Source organism: Etheostoma cragini, chromosome 2 (genome assembly GCF_013103735.1).
Source record: "Etheostoma cragini isolate CJK2018 chromosome 2, CSU_Ecrag_1.0, whole genome shotgun sequence".
Lineage (NCBI taxonomy): Eukaryota > Metazoa > Chordata > Actinopteri > Perciformes > Percidae > Etheostoma > Etheostoma cragini.
The window spans coordinates 15,003,588-15,025,867 of record NC_048408.1 but is presented as its reverse complement, the minus strand read 5'-3'; the positions used below and the strand labels follow the sequence as shown (position 1 = coordinate 15,025,867).

Genomic DNA, 22,280 nt, shown 5'->3' with positions numbered 1-22,280 from the left:
CATTTGCATTTTATTTTTGGCGTCATGTCTCATAACATATTTTAAAATCCAGTAAAAGCTTCTCTAAAAGCAGAGCTAGGAGAGAAATCCAATTAGCAAACCGAGTCAGACAAGTTTCAATCTTTCAACATTAATTTTGGTTGTTTTGTATGTATTTTGATTTTTTTTGTATGCTTTTTAAAACAATAAATCAAATCACAGTACTCTATTGCCTCAGTTAGGTCCATAAGTCAACATACATTGTACGAAGGAAAAGACTGATATTTAGAGATAGAAATGTCACTTACGCAGCAGGATGTGCAAATGCCAGCCATACAGATTTATAGAAGAGTTTAGTATAGTAGGTTAACCACAAGGTGGTGCTATTCTGTTCCATATTACAATAAAACATACTGTACCGTGCTAAAATAAAGTTTTTGGCTTAATTTGATCCAAACTACAGGAAATGCCTTAACAAATGAAGTGCTTTGATACAAGGAGTAAACCTATAACAATAACTGGTCAAAAGTTAAATCATTACACCTAACAAACTGTTACATTTAAGCACATAAGGAAAAGAAATATTGGAAAGATGAGAATAATTAGCATTTATGTTGCCAAGATTTCATGCAGCTTTCCACTGCAGCAGTTGGTCCCAGTTCTTAAAAGGGTGTTGAGTCAACAGGATGTGTTTGCCTTGTAAATAAGAACAACTCAGAAAATGACTGCCATTCCTGTCTACACTGTGTGACAAACCAATGACACTGTGTGTGTGTGGGTGTGTGTGCATACGCATTGTCTAACATAGTGGTGCTCACTTTGACAGTTTGCAGTCAGAAACAAACCTGAAAGAGCTCTGTTGTTCCAGCTGCTGTCACCATTTAGATGTGTGGGAATAACAGAAAGTGTAACATTAAGTGCAACAACCACTTAAAACATATATTCAGTGATATTAACATAAACAGACTTTGGCCATTACATTATGACTTAAAACGTTTAAGTGTCTTAATTGAACACACAACACACAAACAAACTGACTGTTTTTATTTTTACAAAAACCTATTTATAAAGAAATGTTACAGTACATTTACATGTTACACTTAGTCAGTAAACACACCAAATAAGAAGGCAGTGTAGTTTTTTTCAAGTGTACCAGATTGTCTCCGTTACTTAACTATCCTACTAGAACAAAAGAACATGAGTTAACAGTGTCGATACGACAAATCAACACTTAGAAATGCTGTTATGTGCTGTTATTCAGAAACACACTTTAGTCCCTTCCTTTCTCAGCAAATGTCCAACAGCATTGAGTTAAGGACAAATACTGACTGCTTGTAAATGATAAATGCCTGAGTTATTACTAAGACCTGAAATCTGCTTTTAACACAACAAAAGAATGAGCCCAGTGGAGACACATTACATAAACAATAATGAAATCAGGTTGAAATGCACATTTCAATTTGGCAAATGTCAATGTGACCTGCATTTTTAACACAAAAGCACTGAATATCCTGTAATAAGTACCTTAAGGGGGATTCTTAGTGCAAGTCTGCTACTTCGTATCATGCCGTTACTTACTATGTAGGTATGAGTGCATGCATGTATGCTGTTAATCTTCTTCCTTTATTGTTTTTTACGGTGGTCCTTTTACCATTTTCATACCACACTTCATACCAGAAATCACAGCTTTACAACAAAAGCAAGCCCAGAAAACATTATTTTGGTGAAAAATGCAGTGTAGTATGCAATGTCACAAGAAACAACAAAAAGATATTTAAGTTACAGTTACATTTTTCTGAGTTGAGATTTAACACCATCCAAAATCTTGCAGCTCAAGAGAATATTAAATAATAAAAATTAAAATAAGTGCTTATGACTTAGATGCAAGAAATGACATTTTTGTATCAGTTGTCACCTGACCAATCGAGTAAGTCTTTAAGTGTCATCCTTTCTAATCAAGAGGTCAATTCTCTGTCATTCGCCTTTCATCGCTTTTTCTCTTTCCTGTCATCACGGCCAATCACCTTGCGTATCCAGGAGCTGAAGGCAGAGACTTTGGTGTAGACGCCCGGGGACTGTTGTGTCCGACAAGCATGACCCCAGGACGTGACCCCGTAAACCACCCAACCCCCTCCGGGACGCTCACACACCAACGGACCTCCACTGTCACCACGACAACTGTCCACTCGTCTTTCCGATTGGATGCTACCGGCGCAGAGCATGCGGCTTGTGAAGGCACTGTGGAAATGCTGCTGGCAATGACGCCGGGGAAGTAAGGAGAGGGGGGCCTGCTGTAGGGTCTTGGAGTATGAGCGGCCTGAGAAAGAGGCAAAGTGTTAGAGTTTAGAATGAGAGGTGGAAGGTATGTGGAATAGTGTGTGTGAGGATCATGTTTGTGTTTTAACCCTGATAGTGGCATGGCTCTAGGGATGGCAATGTCGGTCGGTAGGCCCATCCCTTTTGTCCTTTTGGTTCTGAGTGAAATGTCTGGACAACTATTGTATGGTTTGCCATAAAGGATGAGATGTTAGATTCTTGGTTGTGTAACTTCACTGTTGGCCTGTTGGAGGTTGTAGACAGAAATGTGCTTCCTCTGATACACATGCTGTTGGCAGTCACTTCACCAAACAGTACCAAGAAGGTACTTCACCCTGTGGCCAAAGTGTCTGCAGAAGATCAAAATATCCACCGATATGCTCTCCTGGGGTACTGTAAGACCCCCCCACAGTGTCTCTCCATGGTAGCTTAGGGTGGCGTGTGTGTGATATTAGAGGGCAGATTGCCAAATACAAACAGCTGTACAAAGCAGACATCTCACCATCAAAAACTCTAAATAGCCTGTGTTGTCATACCACTTGGGTAAACTAATAAAAACGCGCAAACACACACACACACACACACACACACACACACAAATTCAACTGACATTAAGAAAACAGACACACAAAACCCCTCAATAGGGAAGACATGTTTTGTGTAAGCGTGTACTGACACTGTCTGTAGCCCTTTATGAGTAAGTTGCTATGATTAATGATGATGACATCAGCATGTAACTTAAAGATCACTAACAGATGTCGGTGTGCACAGTCAAGTGTACGGACAGTTACAGAGCATGAAGTCAAACAAGTGCAATTACTGGTGGAGGATTCTTGTTTACTATATATGCATTTGCAGTTAACCTTCAAAATGACTAACATATGGTAAGAATACAGTGGTTACAGTCTGTGGTTATTTCCCTGTCTGTCCAAATGTACAATAGACTTTTGCCCCAAATAACTAGTCTCAGTGTGATTTTAAAGTTGTGAAGGTCCTACACCTTCCAATATACAGTGTTGCTTAAATCTTATATACAAGAATGAAATTAAATTGTCTTCTTTTGCACCACTTCTACACACAAACATACACACACCCTTACCCGTGTCACCCCAGCCGGTAATATGACAGTTGCTGGCTTGTTTGAGCACTCTCTCTTTCCTCATGGGCAGACAGGCGGGAAGAACATGACGGCTGAATGACACACACTCTCCCGGCATCTGGCCCACGGCCCCCGGTGACAGACGAACCAAGGCCAGGTCGTAATCATTGTTATGGGAGTGGTAGCCAGGGTGGAGGACAATCTGATCGACGCCGTACTCCTCTTCGTATTCCTCAGGGACGAGGGAGTGGTAGTCGCCCACTCTAACTTTATATTGCTTGGTGCTGTTTCCGTACCTGCTGAGAGGAATAGAGGGATGGATTAAGAGAGGTCATTAGAAAAAGAGTGTGTGAGTGTGTGTATGTGTGTTTGCATGTGTGTGTGTCTGTCTGTGTGTGTGTGCGTGCGCGTGTGCATACAGCAGAATCCCACTGCTGATACATAAACCATGAACAATAAAATGAGGAGCTCTTGAATGGGTTAATTCAGCAATAGCTAATCTAAAGCTGAAACAGTACTCTGTACTGTTACACTGAGCACACAGTCATAAAATCTGCCCTAGTTTTAGATTTTTTTCCAATATATTCCAAAGCTTTTCTACAAAGTATTACGTATAGTGTTTTTTGTCCCCCTGAGGTTTATAAATATTGCATATGTTTAATCGGACAGTCCTAAAAGCTTAGTCTGATTGACTAATTAGATATGTTGTCCCTCCTTTTCTCTGCTTTACCTCCTTCTTCACACAACATTGCTGTTATCAATTCACCATAAATCATGACTAACAATGAGTTGCACATGTCCTGCACTACTTCTTGGAGCTCAACAAATGAAAACTTGGATACAGACTAAGTATAGACAAGAACGATAACAATAAATCTCTCATTGTGTCTGTGTGTTTATGCTTTATACTGACTCATAGGTTGACATAATGAAGAGTTTTCCATGCTTTCCATTTACGTGTTAGAGATGTTTGGCCTTTTTGAAATGGAGTGGGAGAGGAGGAGAGGTAAGTCAGGGACAAAGATGGGACCAAACGAGAGGGAGGGAGGGAGGAAGGGAAGAGAAGGAAGGGGAGAGGAGGTAAGGAAGGAGACCTTTTGATCGAGCCAAGTCTGTGTGTCCAGTTACAACTGGTAGAGTGTTTTCCGGAAAGATCTTCTGACCTGGGAATGCCAAGACGTTCCTGGCAGAGCAAAGGCACTGCTGACCAGTTAAATACGTGCAGTGCATACTCACCAGGAAGGCAACATCTCAGGATTAGAATGGAGTTGGAATGTGACACCTAAGTTACCTTTCACACGTTGTTGTAGTTGCTAAAAGCAGTTACAAATATGCTGGAGTTGTGTTACTGTTGGCAAGCCCCCAGCTGTACAGCTACATGGTATAAATAGGTTTAACATGTTGACAGCGTGTGACTACTGAGCTGAGGTCAATTTTTATAAACCTACTAATTGGTAGTGTAAGAGATAGGAAAACATGATTGTGTTAGTTAGATTTGGTAGTGGCACCTTAACATGTCATTATAAAATCATCTGTGCATGTGTGCAAATTAGAACAAGAAGAAGAAGTGAGTAAGCCAACTTGTTGATGCATCTTCTGTGTATTGTGTGGCTGAATGTTTTTTGTTGTTGTTGCTGTGTGTGCTGTGGGTGCTGTATCATTCTATTTTGGTTACCATACTGTATAAGAAATGGGACACAGTTAAGTCGGAAGTCCCTATCTTGGTCTGCATGCTCTGGCTTGCCTACAGCATGTTACTTTTCAAAGCTGTCATAGCTAAAGCAAACAACCTGGAGCATTTAAGTCTGATATGTGACCAAGCAGGAAAAATAAGTACTTTGTAGTGTCTGACCCTTCTTTTCTGCTTACAATGTTTATGAAAAAATAATCCTATGTAAAGAACAAAATACAGTACCTTTCAACATTTCTGTCACTCTGTTCAGGTGTGCACTTGCGGTATCCTTTGAGCAACATCTATCAGAAATAATTAACTGTTACTCTAGAAAAGCATTGTGCTGTACATGCTGCTATACAAATTGTGTGCCAATGTGGCTGCAGTCAACAAAATGTTACTACTGTAGGAATGTCATCAATCTGAACCTGGCAGATGAATTCCACAAGCTATTGTGAATTATTAAAACCCATTCAGTATAAATAAAAAGCAAAGCCTGGGGCAGTAGGTGAGTGAGCACCTATTATTAAGCACATAAACATCTAATGAATTTGTTTTGGTAAAGCCTATTAATTATCTAGTCCTGCACAAGCAAGCTAAGCCATTCAACCACAAGAGCAATCACTTAAAGACTGTGGTGTGTTTGAGGCTAACTACTATGGCTACCATAGTGCCTACTGTGCAGTTTTAAATGACTTACCATCATTAGTAAAGAGTCAGACTGACATACATCATTGTCAATCTGCAATTACACTGGTGGTCAACTATGAGTACTGTTTGCATTAATCAGTCCTAGAAGCCCTGATTGCTAATTCCCAAGTCTTCCTAACTTGCTGCAAAGCACAGCCATAAGTTTCCTGTGTGTCATTTAAAGAAAGAGGACCTGCAGAGTAGAGTTTCTTGCATTAGGAGTACAACTCTGGCAGTAGAAAGGGCCTGGAAATGGCTGGATAAATGGTACTGTATAAGATTTAGTGAATGACCACTTCCTCTCTTTAATGTGGAAAAATCTGTATTCATAGTGGCAGAGCTGCTGGGGTCTGTAAAGAGTTATGGTTTTCCCAAACCCAAATGATGAATACTTTGTAATGCAACCAAAAGATATTATATCTAAAATACAGTCTGACAACCTTACATGTGCTGTACAAGCTGTAGGGTTAGTGCCCTCACAATGCTCAAATTTGCAAGCTCTTCACAAATTTTTCAATTAATGTTCTTTCCTTATCCTTTTTCTTTCCTTCTCTGCTGTATGCATTAGGTGATTGATGTCATATTGGTGGTGCCAGGTGGAGGCCCCCCAAACCAGATGAAGTTGAGATGAAGTAACTCTGGCTGTCTCCCTGCCAACTGCACCACAGCTAAACCACTGAATGATCACTGCTCACATCATTGAGATTATCATGCCTCTGTAAGAATTGAATGTACTGAAATAGTTTTAAGTAGTGCAGTTCAGGTGTAGCTCAAGCAGGGAAGGAGGGAAATGTATGCATACGCTCACGCACATTTTCATGAATAAAGATTTCTTCAAAACTGATAACTTCCTGGCCTCCATACTACATGCTGTATGAGATTAATTGGCTTTCAAAATGTTATCATAGCCTTTTAACTGGTGACACATACATACATGTGTGTGTGTGTGTGTGTGTGTTTGACCTCTTGAAGCAGTGTGCTGAGGTGAGGATCCAGCAGGTGTCAATGAGAGTTGCTCCACACACCAACCTCCCGTCTCCTCTAGATCCTCGCAAACGAACTGCAGCCTGCCATGGCCAGCCACCCCTACAGACACACACACAGACACACACACACACACAATTATACAAAAGCAGGTAGTCATCATAGCAACATTTATATTCTATCCAAATAGGATTTATGATATTTTTTGGAGGACACTAAACATTAGCTTACCAAGCAGAATGACTTTACAGCCAGTAATGTAAAACGTAAACATGCAGGATGTCATCTAAACATGCACACACACAAACACACAAATAAATACTCACTATGAAAAATGTTCTTTAGTTTCACATCTAACCGTTATGTGGCCGCACGCAATCGTTTGCATTCAAATACTCATAAATGTTGCTTTTCTCTCTGCTTATCCAAACCTCTTTCTGTCTCTCTCTCTCTATAGCTTTCTTACACACAACACAAACACACACAGAGCAAGACAGAGAAAGTCTTAACCACAGGATTGGGTAGTTCAATTTTTTTCGTGTAGGCCAATACAAGCCTGTGTGTCTTCAATGTAAATCTTTGTAAGGGACAAACTCACAGTTAATGCTGACATTCTTACTCATTTGCTTCCACTTATAGTTTATGTTTGGAGGAATTACATACTGTTGACATTTCTTTGTCTGTAGCTTCCGATCAGCTGTTTTCCATCTATCGTCTTGAAAATGTGTCCAATATTCTCTATTCTATATGTCTCTGACAGAAGTTCTTTGTGCTGTCATTATTCCCTCCTGTCCCTTCCAACTTACCTCAGAGAGTTTTCTCCTCCTATGATTCGCCGCTGGCGGGTGTGTATGAGCCGCAAACCACAAATTGAGTTGACAGGATCTGACAGAGACAAAAGAGGAACAATTGAGAGTGTATATATGAGGTTGTGTGGGAGGGTGATGATTGTTAAACCATACATTTTAGCTCAAATGTCTCTCATTTTAAATATTTAGACTGCTTGAAAAACATGAACCTGAAATAAATTAAATTATATAAATGATAGATAGTTTTTCGTAGTCTGTGTGTGTACTTGATGTTAAAATCTATAAACAGAAGATGTGATGCATCATACTGAAGACACTAAGGACCCTCCTGCAGTAGTTTGACTTGCACAAGAATGCGCCCTTGTGAAATGGAAGAATAGCATATGTGCTGGTAACGAATAGCATTGTGAGAGTCTGCCCTGATGTGTGACAGACAGGGTGAAGCAATAACATTGCTGTTTCCCTTTTACCATCTGGATACACACACACACACACACACACACACACACACACACACACACACACACACACACAAACACACACACACACACACACACACACTGAAGCCCTGCCTGCTCTCCTCTCTGAACCGTACCTCCAGAGTTTTCTTTAGTCATTTTTTTTCTCATTAGATTTTCACTGTATATGGCAAATTGGAAATGTTTGCTAAACACACTATAGTCTCACACATGCTCAATACACACTCAGATGCTCCAAATAAATCACACAAGCTCCATATTCTTTTAAATAAAAATCAGACCTGACCGACCTTGGACCTCTTTGTAGCTGGTTTGCGATTCACCATAGTCACAGATGACCCCAGCGTCCTCACTATGGCGACAGTTGTGAGTGCCAAGTGTCTGTTTGATGCAGTCCGCTAACAAACGCTCCTCCCCGCCACACTTGACATTGTCAACGTGGATGGGCCCGGTCCCCTCCCCGAAATACGCCATCACACGAGCCTTTGCAACCCCACTGTAGTGGAATGGACACAGAACACAGACACTTCATTGCGATTGCCTTGTTATTTGTATTAAACTCAAAAACCGCCAAAAAGGTAGTTCATATTGAGGCTGGAGAAAAAACTAAAGTAATTCTCACCAAAAAAATATATAAATTTACATATTTATCAAAACAGCAACAAATTCAAGAGCCACAAAATTGAATTTTCAAAACAGAAATAACATCAACATGAAAGCAAAAGATCAGTTTAGAAAATAGGTAATAAAAGTACATCTTGAGAAGCTTTTTATAAAGACTCAGTTGAATTGGATGATCTACTGTTATAGAAGAAGGTAAAATATTCCAAATGCTTGATCTCCCTTCATTTTAATAGTATTTGAAATGTTTTTTGTAATAGTCTGATGAGATTTTGAAAGTGTAGAATGTGTAGGACATATTTATTTAAAAATATACCTTCTTTGATTTAGTGATACAAACACTGCTTTTAAATTTTCTTCTTCTAATTCTATGTGTCTTTTTGAAATTATCTTTAAAGGTCCAATGACATGGTGCTCTTTGGATGCTTTTATGTAGACCTTAGTGGTCGTAAGTCTATTTCCCAAAAGTCAGCCTTGGTGCAGAATTACAGCCACTAGAGCCACCTGGGGGTGCGGCCTTGACCAACTGCCACTTTGCTCGTTTAAAAGCCATGAGGTTTACACCTAACGCCATTACTTATACTTATACTTGTATGAGCATGCAGATGGTGATGACATGTTAGTATGGATGTTATTGTTTGACATTCTTGGGCTGTGACGCAAATCAGGTCAAACCACTTTTACAATCTGATAACACTATTTGTATTACTTTCTCACCTCTGACTTTAATAAGAAAACAACTAACACAGAGAGGCATGTAGGTTGTGGCTGCGTATGTGTGCCTGTATAGACTGTAACTGTGATTTTAATTAAGATTGATAGAGAACTGACTCATGTTGCGTCCCTGGGGTTTGATGGGTGGCAGGTCTTCTATCCCCACTCATCCAAAGGGATTCTCATGTCTCTTATTGAGACGTGTAGTATTGTGCTTGTGTCTCCAATAGCTCCCTGAGCGGCACTTAGCATGCAAAGGGTGAACTTCCAAGTCACTTGGAACTAAGCCTGACATCGAGCCTGCTTTGGTTCTTTGGAAACACACAGTAACACAACATCAGTCAAAACTGTGACACAATCTGCTTTGGATACTACATGTTCAACTTAAAAAGGAACGCCAATTGTTTTGTCAGACATCATATTTCATAAACTGCTCATGTACCATGCATTATCTTTAAAATGTGGTAAACCATGTTTCTTGACTTGGCTGAATTTTAGTTGGTTCCAGTTTAAATGTAACAAGGGAGGATGAAGGAAAAGATGCAGCCAAAGTGAATTATCACAAGTGGCTGGTAACAGGCGCGTGATGCAGTTTGGTTGAACTTCAAACAAGTCCTCAATCTAAGTAAAACCTCTTAGTAAAATAAAATAATGAATCCCCTTTTTCTTTTGGACCCCCTGGAACTCCCTCAACTTGACCACTAGCAAGTAAAATGGTTGTCAAAATATGTTTTTAAGTATTATGGCATACCTTTTTTGTTTGTTGTCCAGTTTCAAGGGGATTCCTATTTAAGGTGACTCAGGGTCATACTGTTGATTTTCTTTTACAAAAGTTGTGTAAAGGTGTATAGGTGTGTATGTGTGTTTGTGTGTCTGTGTTTGTAGGAATATGCATATTTTGTTTTATCACTCTCCCTGAGCAACCTCTACCCCTAGAGGACCTGCTATGTATGGTGGAGATGGCGCAGTGGATATGTTACATGCCTTTGGTGTGGAAGATCTGGATTCAATTCCCACTGTGTTACATCAACCAATGTGTCACTTAGCAAGACACTTAACCCCTAGTTGCTCCAGAGGTGCAACCTCTGATATAAAGAGCAGTTGTAAGTCGCTTTGGATAAAAGCTTCAGCTAAATGACATGTTATGTGATGTGTGTAATGAATGACCATTCGCCACACCCTGTGTGAGACAGAATGATGATCCTAACATGGCTTTTACACTCCTCAAACATGTTTCCCCCCCCTCTCTCTCTCTCGCTCTCTTTCTCTCTCTCTCTCTCTCTCATGCTTATGCACTCCAGATGTGTTTTTTATCTACACCCTGATGTGTCACAGAAAATTGGGTGGCTATGAGTGTCTCATACTGAGCAGAGATGAGAGAGAAAATGAAGACAGTTTGTCACGGTACAGTTTTCCCTTGCCATCCCATGGCGATTATTCTGGAAAACGGGACAGGGTCTCAGAGGGTAGGGATAATGGGACACAGAGAGGATGAGATGAGGTAGTTTGCTTCTCCTCAACATATCTGTCACTGTGAATGTGTCACACGCATAATTGGCCTGCTCCTTAATTGGATGTTTCACCCTTAATAAAAACAGCTGGCAGCACAGCAGAGGCTCATAAGAAGTACTTGAAAAACTTTAGTGCACAATTTGTAAAGATTGATTAATGACATGTAGTAATCTATAATGATTAAAAGCATAGTTTTTCCATTGTCGGTTAGCTTGAAACTCGAGACCTGCACGATGAAGTGCAAACTGAAAACAGCCAAGCGTTGAGAGATAGAGAGATGGAAGACAGAGTGGGAGCACGCAGATGCCAAGTCTAAGAAGTAATGATTGATTTTGCAAACAGAGAAGGCAGTCTGGATTCACTTATGTGAGTTTATGGAGTGATCACATTGCAATGCCACAGCTCAAAACTGAGGCTTTCTCCAGTATGTTGCCTTTATTCCAACATCCTGACCATGACTGAAAAAGAAATGATTGGCAGAAATTGTCAACTAAATTAATTAACTTTTCATAATGTCAGTTTTTAAACAAAAATGCCTAAATTGTACCACTTTCTCAAAAGCGAATATCTTATATCAGGTTGCCTTCGCCTATTATTCTAGTAAACAGAATATTTTTGCTCTTTTTTCCGACATTTTGTGAATCACAAAATGAATCAAGAGATTTTTCAATAGTTAATTAATGATGAAAATAACCATTAGTTGTAGCTGTAAAATGCAGCCATCTCTCCAAACTTCATAGGCAATCTTCCCTCCCCCCATTTGAACCTGTAAGTGCTGTGTGGAATTAGCCACTTCCAACAGCTTCGTCAGCCTTTATTGGAAGCAAAATATTCTTGTTTCTCATGCTCCATGAGTGTCATTGTTCTAGTTTTTATCATTTCACCCAGAAAAACATGCCTATCAATGATGCTACTCCAAAACACATGCACTTACATACCTATATCCCAGCTGTCGGCACACCACCTCAGCGTCACGATCAGTCCATCCGTCATCACACACAGTCCCCCATTGTCCAGCCAGATAGAGCTCCACACGGCCTTCCTTAGGGCTCTCTCCTCCCACAAGCCTTACTGGCACACCTGAAGAACACACATACACATAAAAGCAATTTAAAACAACTACACAGTCTTACACTGCTGGCACAGATTTATTTTTGTTCTCTGAAGTTGCCCAAGTCTAGAAATACTCAAAGGCACTACGCACACATTCCCTAACAAACCTCATCCTCCGGGCTAGTGTGTCTCCTAAACTGAGCATGTGCGCTCATGTTCCCTACAAAGGAAAAAGCTTGAACACCTGTCTGTTTTCATACACATAGCCACTTGTTTGTCCAGAATGGGAAGTTGTTAGAATCCTGTCGCGATGAAAAGATTATTTATTTTCATTGCCTCTTTCGGTTTTTCACTTGCCCCCTCTCTTGTTCTCTTTCCTTCAAATGGTTTTCACCTAAACTGTTAATCAAATCAGTCTGGGCTTTAGTTTAAACCATCCATCATCATTTGTCTGCACCGGATGCCCAGACCAGCACACGCACGCACGCACACACACACACACACACACACACACACACACACACACACACACACACACACACACACACACACACACACACACACACACACACACACACACACACACACACACACACACACACACACACACACACACACACACACACACACACACACACACACACACACACACACACACACACACACACACACACACACACACACACACACCCTAATCTCATGTAAGTGAATACCAATGTCTTTTCCATGTGTGGACAGTTTCAGAATCAGTTAACACTCTTGCCAAGTGTCAGGTTTTTTTAAGCTATGATATTTAACGTTGGTTGTTTAAAGTCACCCAATCATTCTGTAAATAGCAAATACTTGACTTTGTTAGCAGTTACTGTGTTAAGTTGGATGACATGCCAGATGACATTTTGTGTTGTAGTTTGTAGACGGTCCCTAAACTCAGGAACTAACAGCTGAATTAGCACAATTCTTTCTTTTATGCATTTCTATCACATCTACGGAAGTCAGATTCACTGTGTTCATGTTTTTCTCATTTTTTTCTCTCATTTTCATTTGTCCTCTCACTTAGAAATACAAACACAGTTTTTCCCCCTCTCAGCGCACGCATGCCCGCACACAGTCTTACTCATACACACACACACACACACACACACACAAACACACAAACACACACACACACATTGCTGCTCTGAAAGAGGGGGAGAGAGAGAAAGAGAGAGAGAGAAAGAGAGAGAGAGAGAGAGAGAGTGTGAGAGTGTGAGAGAGAGAGAGAGAGTTCAAAGCCCAGCCTGGCTTATCTGCTTTTTCATCTTTTCCAAAAACAACATAATAACTTAAACCAATCTGCCTGTGGCATGTTGTGTGGCAAGGAGGGATTTGCGTACACACATAAACACTCAAACAAATGCACACAAACAAGCACACACACACATACACACACACACAAATGCTGTGTAGTAACTACACAATTCTTTGGTGGGCGTTTGTGAGGTGAGAGTGTCCCTCAGGCGCTTGCCAAAAAAACATAAGCTACCTAAACCCAACTTATCATCACTGAGAGGACATTAAAAAAAAAAAACAGGACACATCCTTTCTGTGACATTCACTAGACTTATCTGTTACATTCAACATCATGACAGATGGCAGAGAATGAAACTGGTTCCAACCAGCACTATGCTTACACATTTTTATTGGTGTCTGTAGGCTGTAGAAATAGGCTTGATTAATGGTGCTGCCATCCAGCCCTTCCTCCCTCTTTTAGCAAGTAGTAACACAATTTAACCCTTCTGTCTCTTCTTCTGAAGAGGTAAGAAGTGCAGTCTTCTGTGTCTGGTGCCTGATAGTTATGAGTTTGCGGTTAGGAACAGTGAGAAATAGTGGCATGAGGGAGACTTACTTTAAGAAAAGGTTTGCATTAGGTCCATTTAATTATGACGACTTTACAAGCAGCCCAGTTATTAAGCCAGGACAAGCCAACTAACAGCTGTGCCTATTAGAGTTAGCATGACTTACATCATCCTCTATCTGTGTCTTGGAGTGTGTTGGCTATTCTCTTCTCAGTCAGATGAGATCAAATTGAATATAGATTGAGTTTGGCAGAGATCTTAAAGACAGCTTGCAATTCCATTAATAAGTATTATGAAGTGACAGGAAATTACATAGGTTTCCTGTTCCTCAAAGTATATACATATGTGTGCTCTTAAAGCAAAGCTTTTACATTCCTTGTTTTAAGCTAACATTATTATGGACAATACAATTAATATATTATATTTTTATTCATTTGATTCAGTTTTATTATTACAAAGTACTTTACAAAAAACAAAAATGTATAGTTGTTAGATCTCATAGATCAAAGGGAATACAAATATATGAGACAACAACAATCAGCAAATAAACTACAGGAGTCATTTGAGTAAAAGTCCTTCTAAAATGATGTCTTGTTATTGTTATATTAAACCAGATTTTGAAGACCTTGCCAGCCTGATCTCATGCAGCTATCATTCCAGGGTTGTGGGGCCCAGATGGAAACACTGATAGGGGTTTAACAAAATATATCTTGTTAAAATCGGCTTCTAACAGAAACTTTTGTCTTTCAATTGTAAGGCATATGAATGGAAAATTCAACAGGTTGAGGACTGAACCCTGTGGCTTCCCATAATTCACAGCAGATGGATGATTTGTATTCAAAAATGGCAACACAAAAGAGAGATAAGAGTGTAACCAATCTAAACCAATACCATCCAATAATCATTAGGGTGTTGCGAGTGGAGTTTCAGTCTTGATCAACTCTCAAACCACAGTGGGATTTTAGAGACAGACCATTACTATTTATGAAGGCAAATACCTGCGCACAACCGATTTTCCTGAAACACTAGCCAGAAATGTTTAGAGATTGCCCACTTGTGCGCTTGCTAACTTGCAAACTTTTCACATCTAACCTAGATCCCAACCCAAACAGACATTACGTTTCCATGTGTGTTGTTATAACAAACTTGAATCACACTTCAAGTAGCACTGCTCTTTGTTTTCCAAAGTCTGAAAACAGTGACAATCGACATACCTGTATGCACCTAATATAAATAATAGCAGTATGTAATCACATACATAACCAACATTTTAAAAGGTAACAATGAGCCTCTCTCATCCATTAATGGTTTCTATGCTATCTGCATCCTTTTGAAGTCTTATAGCAAGATAAGATTCTGTCTTACTCGTTGGAAGACTGTCTCCATTGCGATCAGCGATGCATGCAATGTTCACATCTTCATGGTGTGTGCAGTCATGGCGGAGCCACTCCTTCCTGTTGCACAGCAATAGGCTAGGCTCTTTCCCTGTGCAGCTCACATCATCCAAAAGAATGGGACCTGACCCCACCCCGAAGCGTGGGACTGAGGTGATGTCTAGTCCTTCAGAAAGGAGTGTCTCACCTAATCTACAAGGTAGACATGTACACACACACACACACACACACACACACACACACAAACAAACATAAATTTTGTTTCACTTCTTAATAACTACCGATACTGCATGTGTATGTGCCTGTCTGGAGTAAATACTTTACATTACCTGTAACCAAGTTGTCGGCACACAACATGTGTGTTAGAGTCTGTCCAGCCGTCATCACACACTGTCCCCCACTGACCACGGTAAAATACTTCTAAACGTCCCTCATAGTTGCTGGTGCCCCCTACCAACCTTACAGAGCCATCTGGAGAGGAAGAGAAAGAGAGAGTTAGGCAATGTCCTCGTTAAGGAGTATACATTTTCATAACCTTGCATCCGCATTAAAACAGCTTTCTCAATAAATACATAAATAAATGACAAATACGTATTTGTATGGCTTTTTTGTTATAAGTTATTGTTTTGGATCACAATAAGGCAACAACATTTTTTTTATTGTTCAGACAAAACAGTAATGATAGCACTAGGAGATGCTGTTCGGAGCCAATGTCTGTAGCCAGAATTTAGTCCTTAGGACTTCACACTTTGGTCACCTGGCAACCCAGCTTATTCCTCTCCTTGTTTGTGGTAAAACCACATAAGCTTTCCCACATTGTTTGCTCAGGCTGTGCAATAGTCAACCATATTTCTGGGCCTGGCCACCATTAACCCTCCTAAAAGCATCCTTCAATACCTCGCTGGCTCCAGGAGCGGGCTCATGCGGGAAAGAAAGTTTTTCACATCGCACCCTTTTCAGTAAGGGACTTTGATTTGTTTTTTCTCTGGTGTGACCTGGTATGATAATTTCCAAACTTTTTGTTAAAGAGAACATTTTGACTTAGCAATAAAAGCATGGGTGTAGCTAATAACATTAATGACTGCTCTGTTCAATTTAGGCCTTCCAGTTACCCAGCACACACAAGACTACAGTAATCTGCAACCCTTATTAATGCTATCAGTTACACCTGTGTTTGACAAGTCAAAATATTTGCCTTGCAAACCCTTTCGCCACAATAAGGAGGGAAGTCCAGGAAGGGGTTCTATATCTTTATATGTTATATAATCTATGTTTGCATTAAACTTGCATGTTTTTATAAATATTATAGATTGTTCTACCTGTAAGAGGGTTGCAGGACACTCCTGCATCCTCAGAGTGCAGACAGTTGTGTTCCCCCCAGGCACTTTTTGGACACTGCTCCAGAGTGAGCTCATTGCCTGTGCAACGCACCTCATCCAGCCACACACGGTCTGAACCCTTGCCAAAATGGGCCTGGCCCCATGCCTTCGCCACACCGCTGCAAAGAAAACATAGAAGAATAGAAGGTTTGGTTTGCAGTTATACTGATATAATTAAAAACAGATGGACAGACGGGCTCCATTTGACTTACAAAATATGAGGTGTAGGATGCAGTATTTGTTTAATATGGAAATTGAATCAAATAAACCTACTGATTTCCAAGATATTTTTTAAATATTGCCGCACATATCCGTGCATACATAAACAGTGCAACACCAACACCACAGTGATATACACAAAAAATGCACACACGGACATTTGCAGAGTGTGGTGTTGCTGAATATGCATATCTCTGTGGTACTAGAATTCATGCAGGAACAATGAGCCTGATTCATTATCTGACCCCCAGATGTTCTTTACTGCTCGCTTCTCTCTCTGTGTGTCCGAATGGAAAGAATACTTCTCATACTTTTGAAGATAAAGAGAGACAGACGGGACAACCACAGTTACTCATCTATGCTTCCTAGTCTATATTTCTGTCAAACTTGTTCCTTTTAGTCTCATAATCACAATATATTTCCTTTATGCTAATTACCTGTTGGAATAAATGTGAATGAACATTATTCATTCATATTGTGTGTGTGTGTGTCTGTGTGTTTGTGTGTGTGTGTGTGTGTGTGTGTGTCCTATCACCTCAGCCCCAGTTGTCGACACACCACCTCTGCATCACTGTTGTCCCATTGGTCGTCACATATGGAACCCCATTGCCCTGCATGGAAGACCTCCACTGTGCCCTCTGACCCTGATCGACCCCCCACCAGCCGTATAGGGAGCGTCTTGATTGCTGAAACAAACACAAGCATAAATGCACACATTTTCACAGTCTACTTAAAGAATCTATGCAGGCTGACACGAAATGCTGAACTTATTTTTTTAAAGTGCCCATATTGTGCACATTTTCAGGTTCATAATTGTATTTTGAAGTTGTACCAGAATAGGTTTACATGGTTTCATTTTCAAAAAACACCATATTTTTGTTGTATTTCACATTGTTGCAGATCCTGTTTTCACCCTGTCTGTTTTTTTTTGTCTCTGTTTTAGCTACAGAGTGAGACATCACACTTCTTTACTATCTTTGTTGGGAGTTGCACAAGCTAGCTACTGTTTTGCCAACTTTGGTCAGTACAAGGCAGGATTAGCTGGGTGACTTCTTCTAAACAAGGGCATACTTGTGGAATACCTGCAGAACAGGGACATAGAATTAGTTCTTTTGTAGATTATGGTGAACTAGTGTGTTTTGTAGCAGTGTAGCATTGAGAACGAGCTAGCATGCTAGCACTAGCATGCAACGGTTAGCCACCTCGTCTCGCCTAGTGACGTAGAAAGCCGTGCAGATTTTAAACAGCTCACCCAGAGACTGAAGGCAGAGGACATTCAGAAATCGTATCTCACTCAAAACAACATGGATTGTTTCATAATATGGGCACTTTACATATTACATTTGTTTAGCTGATGCTTTTATTCAAAGCAACTTACAATAATTGCATTCTACAATTTTGGTACAACCCCAAAAAGTGCAAAAATCATGCATCAACTTCATCAAGTATGCGGATCTACTGCAAGTGCTACATTTAGAAGGTAGGAAAATAGGAGATGGAGAATAATGTCTTTGTTTATTTAAAGTTTATTTTCAGGACAGTTCTAAAACTGAGTAGGGGTTGTAGAATGTTTTAAAGTTTGTTGAGCTATCACATCATGTTAAAGGTGTTCCAAGCAATCTCACATGCATTTTAGGTTAAAAGATTTTGTCACATACAGCAAACATCTCGTCACTATCCGTGAGCTGCCTGTCCCCAGAACACACTCTAAAAAAATGTGGTCTCTGTAGACAGCCCAGGGTCCGCAAACGGCAACAACAACAAACTGCGGCAACTTGCACCACAAAACATCACAAACAGTGTTCCAGCATTCCAGCCAATAGCCAACAAGTATAAGTTGGGGGTGGGGGTTGGGGTTGGGGGGTTAGTGCGTGGAAGCACAGAAGGGAGGGAGGGGCGAGCTAGCCTTGTTTTGTTTGAAAATACTTTGAACGTCAACAAGAAGTGCCGTTACCCAACATCGCTTAGAGCACCTTTAAATATTCATCCAAACCTCTAGCCATCCTTCACAGACCTATACTTCCCCATGAAGAGTGCCTACCTTGCTGCTGTGTGCATGTGATGGCTGCAGCCAGAGAACATTCCCCTCCATTCCAAGCAGTCTTAGGACACAGGAGCAGGTCCGGCTCCTCTCCCTGGCAATGGACCGCCCTCCAATGGAGCTTGGCCATGCTTGGACGAAACAGAGGAACTGCACGTGCACGACCTGAAATCCTGGAATGGAATGAATAAGCAAACAAGTTTTTTTTACTAATTTGAAATACTTTTTTAACACACAACTGACATCAAACAAATGAAATGTGTTGAAATGTGTTGACAAGACATTTGAACATTTTTCAAGAAAAAGGAAGTTGCTTGGCACTTCTTATTTCAAATCATTTGAGATGAATCCTGCAGCCACCCGGCCAATCTCAGAGGAAAAAGTGCAGCAGCCGTCTGCTAGCAGTAATCTTGAGTCATTTGTATGTTCATGCTCTGCCAGTCCCGGGTCAAAGTGCGCAGCAGTTTTACACCCAACAACTTCAATAACTGGCCATGTGAAAGTCACCACCAACAGTACCGGCTGACATATGGCTGACATTTGCCCTCTTTCCTTTCCGCTCTGGACTTTCATTGACTGACTCCTGTGTGAATATGCAGACACAAGCATGTGTTCATGTCAGCATGCGTGCTAGCACTGGTGTTAGTGTTAACATGTGTAGTAAGTGCACAGAATGCCTCTGTTCTCCAGGGAAATGATACACTTTCTCAACTATCTACACCCCAGCTTAGAAACACTGTTGATATGTATGATCGGTCTACAGGCTCCCTTGAGACCCAGCAGATCAGTGTTTTTTTTTTTAGCATAAAAGCATCTTAAAATGCAAGACCCGAAGACACAGTCAAAAGAGAAAGAGAGAGGTGGTAGCAAGGTAAATAGCTGAGCACTGAAGTATTTAAATACCACTGGAGAATGGGGGGGTTGGAATGCAAGGGTCAAACAAGAAATGTACAAAGACTTTGAATAGAATGCATGTGTATGTCTGATGTCTTGTAAAATTCTCTAACATTCATTCTAAATTTTCATCGAACTCTTACCATATGCCAGATCTCTTTAGCTTCACATTGCAGATGATTATTGTTCTTGCACCTGTGTCTGAATATGTATGTAAGAGGGGGAGGCAGACAGAGAGCGGCAAATAGTGCATGCCTGAGCGCATGTGTATGCATGTGTGCTCCCTCTCACCCCTTGCCCAGCTGTCTGCAAACCACTGCAGCGTCTTCGTCCCCCCAGTCATCGCTACACACAGACCCCCACAGTCCTCCCAGATAGACTTCCACCCTGCCATCTAGCTTGGAGCGACCTCCTTGCAGACGCACAGAGCCTGGGATGGAAAGAGGGTTGGAGAACAGTAGATGTGTAGTAATCCAGCACATACAAAATGGGGGATAAAAGATGACAGAAAAGATGTGTCACACCATATCAAAATATATAAGTAGGGTGTTAAGACAGAAAGAGAGCAAAGAGAGCAGGATGAAAGACTGGAAAAAAATAAAAAGGGGCAGAAGTGGCTGCAAATTAAAAAAAGAAAAACAGATTAATCCAAGTAAAAAAAAGAAGAGGGGGGGCAGGCTGTATTTGATTTAGTAAAGGAAGACAACATCAGCAATCAGCGATACATGCAATGTTTTGCACATATAGAGGCGTACCACTGTCCCATTAATGATTCAATGAATCTGTCAGCATCGTGACATCTATTGACATAATATTTTATGTGTGTGTCGTGTTTAAACATTAAAACTAGACAGTAAAAAGAAAACAACGATAAAGATAAAAATATAGTGCTGTTAAAAACAGTACCTACACTATAGGGCAATAAAGTGGCCGTTTGACTTTATACTGGTTGTATTTTTACTGTCCCAGCAATATATGACATATTTAGCTATCCACACAGTTCTTTTTAAATTTATTTCACCCAAGAATACAAGAGATGTATGGCCCACTTTGCCCTAACTTTTGACTTTAGCAACACCTAGTAGTCCAAGCCTGTGTACTTGATAAGCGATAGATGATAATGTGGTGTCCCCATGTCAAACTGTAAGAGATTTTATTGAGCCTACTCACTTTACGCTCCCTGAGTAGGCCTACATGGCGTAGCCTACTTATATGGCATACAACACACCATAAAAGCAAATACCTGTGCACTTATTACAGCACAAATGTGCTTAGACTTGCCATCTGCACACACTGTCCTCACACCTGGGACACTGAAGGTGTGTCCTGTCGAATTACTTCAGCGTGGGCTTACTGAGTTGAACACAATGGAGCTAGAAAATTGTTAAGACAGTTTCACACCAATTTAAAAAACACTGTACAGTTATCTGCTCTGCATCAGCCCAAATAAAAATTAGAGTAATAGGCCTAAATTACAGGGCCTAATTAGGCAACTGTATCCGAGGCAGCCAATAAAGCATTGATTTTAGATTGCCATTCAATTCAATTGGGGATTTCTACTTCTATGTTCATAATGTGTTTTTGACATATCACACATTTAAAATTATGAATCCCAACAAAATCCTATAATGCTGTGTGTCTATTATAGGTCTTTGTGTTCAGCCGTACCTTGTTTACAGTCGCAGTACCCCCAGTCCAATCTGCCTTTGTGGTTCTTGAAAAAGCACCAGGGTCGGATCCTGCCGTCCGGGTTGCGACAGTGATTGTGCTCTCCTATTCCTTTTCCCGGGTAGCGCTCCTTGAAGCCGGCCACTTCGGTCCAGTTCATGCACCGGGTGCCGGACTCGGTGACGTCTATAGCTCCCAGGTAGAAACCGTCTTTCCCGCGGCTCTGGACGCAGTCGGTAAACGGCAGGATGAATGAAGGGACGCTGCTGGAATAACAGGAGCCGCTATCCGCAGCCAAAAGCGCGGCTGTTATAGCAAGCAATGCCAAATTCATGTTAGGTCTCTGGTTGTATGCAGGGAAGACAGTGCTTCTACCATCAGTAGCTTCTATCATAAGCAGAGGAGACGATTTTCAGTCAGCCTCATCGCCCTGCCGTGGGACGAGAGTGAGAACCGGGAAAAGAGACGACGCGGATCAATGAACCTCCTATTTGCTTGTGCTAATGCAGGCAGCCCCCAACCAAAATTGAAAAGCATACAGTAGGTTTTAGCCCTATTCGCAAAAAATCCAGATGGGGATAATAGGCTTAACTCTAGGCCTAAATAATGTAGCCCATAATCCAAAATAATACACATAGGGCTCCCAAAACGTTAAGAAATGGCTTTTTGTTGAGACAACATTCATCACCAAAGGCTTATTTGATTGCTTGGTTTTACTGAAAAGCAAGTTTTATTAAGGCATGCTTTAGGACCTGTGGTGCATTCTCTTTTTTAGAAACGTCCTTTAACATTAACCTACACTATAGTTAACCTCACTTATAGTCTACTTTATCTATCGCAAGCCACATATCATACATCCAAAGATCATACATCCAAAGCTGAACGTCTCAGAGCATCTTTGATGACATGCAGACTTAAATGG

At 40.7% G+C, this 22,280-nt stretch overlaps 1 protein-coding gene across 2 annotated transcripts; it reads right to left on the bottom strand.

Moving 5' to 3' along the window:
* Nucleotides 1-1,020: 1,020 nt before the first annotated feature.
* prss12 (serine protease 12) lies at nt 1,021-21,893 on the bottom strand. 2 transcript variants are annotated; one of them, XR_004659712.1, is made up of 14 exons: nt 21,359-21,893; nt 19,982-20,120; nt 18,797-18,969; nt 17,291-17,441; nt 16,477-16,655; nt 15,487-15,628; nt 15,129-15,349; nt 11,814-11,955; nt 8,319-8,524; nt 7,547-7,625; nt 6,720-6,842; nt 4,489-4,577; nt 3,395-3,690; nt 2,060-2,296 (listed from the first exon to the last, which is right to left on the bottom strand). XR_004659712.1 is itself a non-coding variant. In XM_034894723.1 (13 exons), the coding sequence occupies exons 1-13, from the start codon at nt 21,750-21,752 to the stop codon at nt 1,965-1,967; spliced, it is 2,577 nt and encodes an 858-aa protein (XP_034750614.1). In that variant the 5' UTR covers nt 21,753-21,891; the 3' UTR covers nt 1,021-1,964. The 2 variants fall into 2 exon arrangements, 1 of the variants encoding a protein (XP_034750614.1); XM_034894723.1 differs by lacking the exon at nt 4,489-4,577 and having other exon boundaries at nt 1,021-2,296; nt 21,359-21,891.
* Between the last annotated feature and the right edge of the window lie 387 nt (nt 21,894-22,280).

Excerpts from the sequence above, each read along its gene's own strand:
- prss12 (XM_034894723.1), bottom strand. The coding sequence starts at position 21,752 with ATGATAGAAGCTACTGATGGTAGAAGCACTGTCTTCCCTGCATACAAC. Across the intron at positions 15,629-16,476 it reads GTCCTGCAACCCTCTTACAG|ATGGCTCTGTAAGGTTGGTA; the intron begins GTAGAACAATCT and ends CTTCCTCTCCAG. Across the intron at positions 2,297-3,394 it reads TACCGGCTGGGGTGACACGG|GCCGCTCATACTCCAAGACC; the intron begins GTAAGGGTGTGT and ends CCTCTTTCTCAG.